This window comes from Babylonia areolata, chromosome 17 (genome assembly GCF_041734735.1).
Source record: "Babylonia areolata isolate BAREFJ2019XMU chromosome 17, ASM4173473v1, whole genome shotgun sequence".
Lineage (NCBI taxonomy): Eukaryota > Metazoa > Mollusca > Gastropoda > Neogastropoda > Buccinidae > Babylonia > Babylonia areolata.
Genome location: NC_134892.1, coordinates 1,191,312 through 1,198,811, shown reverse-complemented (window position 1 = coordinate 1,198,811; position 7,500 = coordinate 1,191,312). Strand labels below are relative to the sequence as shown.

General features: G+C 47.2%; 1 protein-coding gene across 1 annotated transcript in view; it reads right to left on the bottom strand.

Moving 5' to 3' along the window:
- The window catches only part of LOC143291426 (uncharacterized), a 17,728-nt gene that overhangs the window by 974 nt on the left and 9,254 nt on the right, over positions 1–7,500 (bottom strand). The window contains exons 2-3 of the mRNA XM_076601273.1: positions 3,035–3,534; positions 767–974 (exon numbers count right to left, since the gene is read on the bottom strand). Coding sequence (XP_076457388.1) covers positions 767–974; positions 3,035–3,534 — 708 coding nt within the window. The remainder of the gene's footprint in view (positions 1–766; positions 975–3,034; positions 3,535–7,500) is intronic.

Here is a 7,500-nt window from a genome sequence, read left to right as displayed (position 1 = left end):
GCACACCATGTCTGTAAACCACACACAGCACGCCATAAACCACACACAGCACGCCATAAACCACACACAGCACGCCATAAACCACACACAGCACACCATGTCTGCAAACCACACACAGCACACCATGTCTGTAAACCACACACAGCACACCATGTCTGTAAACCACACACAGCACACCATGTCTGTAAACCACACACACAGCACACCATGTCTGTAAACCACACACAGCACGCCATAAACCACACACAGCACACCATGTCTGTAAACCACACACAGCACACCATGTCTGTAAACCACACACAGCACGCCATAAACTACACACAGCACACCATGTCTGTAAACTACACACAGCACGCCATGTCTGTAAACTACACACAGCACGCCATAAACCACACACAGCACGCCATAAACCACACACACACACACACAGCATGCCATAAACCACACACACAGCACGCCATAAACCACACACAGCACGCCATAAACCACACACACAGCACGCCATCTCTGTAAACCACACACAGAGACACAGCATGCCATTTCTGTCAACCACGCCCCCACACACAACATAACATATCTGTCTACCACGCCTACACACACAATGAAATGTCTATAAACCACGCCCACACGCAACATCACATGTGTGTGCGTGCGTGTTTGTGTGTGTGTGTGTCTGTCTGTCTGTGTCTGTGTCTGTTTTATATATGTGTGAGTGTGCGTGTATTTCTCTCTGTGTGTATGTGTGTGTGTGTGCACGTGCACTCACAGCCTGGCGGGCAGCACATCATGGACATGCCGACGTCCACACAGCTCTGACCCTTCATGTAACACACGTAGGCACTCATGCGGCAGCCCCCGGACCCAGCAACGAAGCTCTCCATCACGGACTCTGTGGCGATGGGGTAGGAGCAGCCCTCCCTCAGTGCCCTGCTGGCCTCCGTGCTGAAGGACCGGTACCCGCTGATGGTGGCCATCTGGTGGGGAGAGGGAGGGGGGGGGGGCACAAAATAACTATAAAAAACAACAACAACGAAACAACGTAGAAGGTACTGGATTTGTTGTAAAGCGCTTAGAGCTTGCTTGTGCTTGAGCTATGGCGCTACATAAAAATGAATTCTTCTTCTTCTTATCATTATTATTATCAAGGGTGTGAATAACGATGGAATATGTCATCTAGAAACCCCCTCCCCCCGAAAATGGAGTATTGCTGCCTACATGGTGGGGTAAAAACGGTCATACACGTAAAAGACCACTCGTGTATACACAGTGAACGTGGGAGTTGCAGCCCACGAACGAAGAAGGTCAACTAGAACATGATGTTATATGTTATTATCATAATGAAGAGGGAAAAAATCATAATGACAGAGAAATGAGTAATGGAAAAAAAGAATTGATGTATTCTATAATTCTGGTAGTGTGTGTGTGTCAGGGGGGCGGGGGGGGGGGGGGGGGGGGGGGGGGGGAGGTTGGGGGGAGGGAGAGCAGTGGGTGGAACATACACAGTGTGTGTGTGTGTGTGTGTGTGTGTGTGTGTGTGTGTGTGTGTAAACACTCGGCTTATATAACAGATTGACATAAGTTTTACATTTGGGCCAACGGCAAAGTGAGAGCTGAATTATCAATGGTTTCTCCAGTCAATGGTAAATCATTCACAGCCGAGTCTTTTGTGAAGGACTATGACTCTCAAACTAGGAGGCAAAATTGCACTGGCTCTTAGTGCTGCAGCCTTGGGGGCTAGTTGGCCTTTGGGAACCATCCCAACACCGACTGTCCAAAAATCCTCTTGGCCGAGAGAGAGGGGATGTAACTTGGGCAAGACACTCTCCACTATAATCAAATTCTAGCCCAGATAGTCGGGACAGCAGTTGTCTCCTCTGCTGTTCTGATGGTCATTGTCGGACACGACTATCATATTCGAGAATGAGTACATTGATAAATAATAAATAAGTAAATGGACAGATGAATAATCACTTTTAGTTTCTCAAGGAGGCGTCACTGCGTTCGTACAAATCCATATACACTACACCACATCTGCTAGGCAGATGCCTGACAGCAGCATAACCCAACGCGCTTAGTCAGGCCTTGAATGAATGCAAATATATTTGTGTTCCTATCACAGTGGATTGTTTCCACAGAATTTTGCCAGAGGACAACACTCTCGTTGCCATGGGTTCTTTTTCAGTGCGCCAAGTGCGTTGCTGCACACGGGACCTCGGTTTATCGTCTCATCCGAAAGACTAGACGTTCAGTTTGATTTTCCAGTCAAACATCGGAGAAAAGGTGAGAGCGGCCACATCCTGACGGATTGTGTATGTCCATATAAACGTCTTCACTGCAGCCTTCCTCTCGAACAAAGAAAGAACCAGCAGGTAAAAAAGGAAATAGATATATAGGCTAATATGAAAAATATCAATGAAAAATAGTACAAATAGATATAGATTTATTGCTTGACTGAAAGACGATGTGAAATATATCAATCAATAATACAGAGAAATAATATATAGATAAAATATAATTATTAATGACTGAATACAGAGAAATAATATATAGATAAAATATAATTATTAAGTACGGAATACAGAGAAATAATATATAGATAAAATATAATTATTAATCACAGAATCAAATCAGTTTGTTTCGTGGTGGCGGCGAAGCAGTACGGACTGATCCACACACACACACACACACACACACACACACACACACACACACACACACACACACACACACACACACACACACACACACACACACACACACACACACATACACACACACATACAAACACACACACACACACACACACACACACACACACACACACACACACACACACACACACACACACACAAACAAACAAACAAACAAACACACACACACACATACACACACACATACAAACACACACACACACACACACACACACACACACACACACACACACACACACACACACACACACACACACACACACACACAAACACACACTAACACACACACACACACACACACACACACACACACACACACTCACCGGGGTCTTAGGACGACGTCTTCGCATGGCCATCACCCTCCTAGCCATAGCGGCCATACGAGCCATGGCCTTGGCCCTTCCTCCGCCTCGACCAGCATCTCCACCTCCACCACCACCACTACCACCACCTGCACCACCGGACGAGGCTCCTTTGCCGCGCAGGCTGTTGGCTGATGCCCCGGACCGGCGAACAGAGCTGGCTCCGGACACCACCATGTTGGGCCCCTGGGCACCGTCCACACCGCTCCTCTGGGTCTCCTGGCGCTTCAGGACCTTCAGCCTCTCGGCCACCTTCTGGCGGAGTGCGGGGGGCAGCTTGGCTTCCAGAACCTTCACCTGCTGCTCCGACAGGGACTTGAGGCGCTGGAAGATCGCCTGCTCCTGCTGCAGGCGGGTCTGGGTACTAGAGCTTCTCTGCTGCTGCTGCTGCCGCTGCTGCTGTCGTGCTTGCAGCATGGAGAGGATGGACCGACGACTGAGGGCTGCCTGTAGCGGGGAGGCTGCACAGCATTGGGAGGGGGGAAGGGGGGACACACACACACACACACACACACACACACACACACACGTATATATATATTTATTTATTTTTCAAGTATCGGTTCTGGGTGTTGGATGATGGTGGTGTTAAGGTGTTGAGGGTGGTGTGGGTGGGGTGTCAGTCTCTGTGTGAACTCAGCGCTCATTTAATTGTCGTAAAACCCATCATAGGAATTATGGACACTATAAACTAAACACAACAAGCAAACAAAAAGTAAAAGCAATAAGTTGTGAGTACATGCAGGATATTCCATAAGACATAGTTATGGACTGCGAACTTTAAAGCATTCATATATGTATTTTTCCAGTTCTGGTGTGTGTGTGTGTGTGTGTGTGTGTGTGTGTGTGTGTGTGTGTGTGTGTGTGTTTCGAGTTGTCTTTTGCCTGTCTCTTGTTTGGGTGTCTGTCTCTCTGTCTAACTGTGATCTGTTCCTTTATCACGGGTGCATGTATATTGGTGTGCCCGTCAATAAGTTTGCATGTATGCAAGAATGTACACGTGTATTTAAATGTATAAGCAACTCAAAATATGCAAATCCCATTACAAAATGTTGATCTGCTCTTGTTTGTCGTATTTCTGTAGGTTCTGTTTGATGCACACACAAACATGATTTTAAAAAGAAGGTTCGTTCATTATGTTTTCCTTTATCGTAGAGCATTAAAGTAGAGCATTATAGTGGAGCAAAACAAGTGAAAGTGACAACAGAACAACCCGTCCATTATATGAGAAGATATTGTTTTCAAAGATAATGGGGAAGGCCATGTAAAATGGATGTCATTCAAAGACGACAGCCAGGTGCCATGTGATTTCTCTGAGGGAGAGAGCCAAGTGTATCCTGATATGATTGCAGTTTGGGGCCATGTGAATTCTCTGTTGGACAGAGCCAATTGTATCCTGATACAACTGCAGTTTGGGGCCATGTGAATTCTCTGTTGGACAGAGCCAAGTGTATCCTGATACGACTGCAGTTTGGGGCCATGTGAATTCTCTGTTGGACAGAGCCAAGTGTATCCTGATACGACTGCAGTTTGGGGCCATGTGAATTCTCTGTTGGACAGAGCCAAGTGTATCCTGATACGACTGCAGTTTGGGGCCATGTGAATTCTCTGTTGGACAGAGCCAAGTGTATCCTGATACGACTGCAGTTTGGGGGCCATGTGATTTCCCTGCTGAACAGAGCCAATTGTATCCTGATACAACTGCAGTTTTTGGCCATGTGATTTCTCTGTTGGACAGAGCCAAGTGTATCCTGATATGATTGCAGTTTGGGGCCATGTGAATTCTCTCAGAGAGAGCCAATTGTATGCCTGATAAGATTGCAGTTTGGGGCCATGTGAATTCTCTCTGAGAGAGAGCCAATTGTATGCCTGATATGATTGCTGTTCGGGGCCATGTGAATTCTCTGTTGGACAGAGCCACTTGCATGCCTGATATGATTGCTGTTCGGGGCCATGTGATTTCTCTGCTGGGCAGAGCCAGCTGTAAGCCTGATACGACTGCAGTTTCATCTGTGACTTCCTGAGATAACTGGAGCTGGCATGAAAAGTATCGTCCCCTCTGACCAGTGACTCCGACACTCCAGTCAGTTCAGTGGTGTTCCGCGTCACAGCGGGGGGAGTCACGGTCCACTGACTGACACATTATATATCATTTTCATAGCGAGTTTTAAACCATCCACTTCGCTAAATCCAGCCAGCTTTTCCATCTTGACGTTGTCAGGCCGTGTCAGTCCGGTGGAGTTCTCCTCATCACACGGGGACGGGAGAAGGAACACGGGAGGCCATTGTTTTCACAGCGTCCCTTCGTGACTGACTCCCCTGGCTCTAGTTTCTAATTGGAGGATGGAAGGGGGGGGAGGGGGGGAGGACAAAGGAACACTTGATGCTGATAGTCGTCACCTTTAGCCTCCCTTCACAACGATGTGCAGCTCTCTGCACGTGGTCTGCACGTGGTCTGCGTGTTGACAGACACAGTGGGGGGGGGGGGGGGGGGGGCTTCACTGCGCCGCGTGAACAAAATTAAATGAAATAAAATTAACGAAAAAAAAAACCCAAAAAAACCCATAAATGTCAAGGAAGAGAGACAACTCCTGTCACTGTAGAAGAGAGATGGAGGTGGAAAGAGGGAGGGGGGGGGTACAGGTTGGGGAAGAGGATGGGGCAGGGGAAGGGGAGGGGGGGGGCATTGAGAACAGGGAGCAGAGGGTTAGGGGTGGGAGGAGTAAGGCAGGGTAAGAGGTGGGGTGGAGGAGGAGGTGGAGGAGGAGGTAGACGGAGAGTGGGGAAGGGGAGTGGGGACAATGATTCCACCACCACCAGCAGCAGCTGTCCTTGAGCAACATCAACAACAACAAAGAGAAGGAAATAAACAATGACAGGGAATCTTTCCGGGGTCAGAGAAATTCATCAATTACATGGAGAGGTTGTGTCCACACGTTGTTGCTCAACGCATACACATTTTGATTGATGCACATTAGCCTGTCTTGGTTTTGGTTTTTTTGTGTTTTTTTTAAGCAACGTCAACAATTAAGGCGGCGATCCTGATGTTCTTCATGATGATGACGGTGATCCCATTAGTCAGAAGGAGAAGACAAAGACACAGACGATGAAGAAGACACAGACGATGAAGAAGACACAGACACAGACGATGAAGAGACACAGACGATGAAGAAGACACAGACACAGACGATGAAGAAGACACAGACACAGACGATGAAGAAGACACAGACGATGGAGAAGACACAGACGATGAAGAAGACACAGACACAGACGATGAAGAAGACACAGACACAGACGATGAAGAAGACACAGACACAGACGATGAAGAAGACACAGACACAGACGATGGAGAAGACACAGACACAGACGATGGAGAAGACACAGACGATGAAGAAGACACAGACGATGAAGAAGACACAGACGATGGAGAAGACACAGACGATGGAGAAGACACAGACGATGGAGAAGACACAGACACAGACGATGAAGAAGACACAGACGATGGAGAAGACACAGACGATGGAGAAGACACAGACACAGACGATGAAGAAGACACAGACGATGGAGAAGACACAGACGATGAAGAAGACACAGACGATGAAGAAGACACAGACGATGAAGAAGACAAAGACACAGACGATGAAGAAGACACAGACAAAGACGATGAAGAAGACACAGACGATGAAGAAGACACAGACGATGAAGAAGACACAGACGATGAAGGAGACAGACGATGAAGGAGACAGACGATGAAGAAGACACAGACGATGAAGAGGACACAGACGATGAAGGAGACATAGACGATGAAGAAACACAGACGATGAAGGAGACAGACGATGAAGGAGACAGACGATGAAGAAGACACAGACGATGAAGAGGACACAGACGATGAAGGAGACACAGACGATGAAGAGACACAGACGATGAAGAAGACACAGACGATGAAGGAGACACAGACGATGAAGAAGACACAGACGATGAAGAGACACAGACGATGAAGAAGACACAGACGATGAAGAGACACAGACGATGAAGAAGACACAGACGATGGAGAAGACACAGACGATGAAGAAGACACAGACACAGACGATGAAGAAACAACAATAGCCGAAACAGGCCTTGATGAAAAAAGAAATCTGTATCCTTTTGCATTGTGCGTGCGTGTGTGTGTGTGTGTGTGTGTGTGTGTGTGTGTGTGTGTGTGTGTGTGTGTGTGTGTGTGTGTGTGTGTGTGTGTGTGTGTGTGTGTCCAGCCATCCGAAATGTCGTTTCCTTTTTCGTTTTATGGTCTGACATTAAAGTTTGGCTTTCTTTGTCACAAGTGACGTCTTTATCATTGTTCTTTCTTCGTCACAAGTGACGTCTTTATCAGTGTTCTTTCTTTGTCACAAGTGACGTCTTTATCATTGTTCTTTCTATGTCACAAG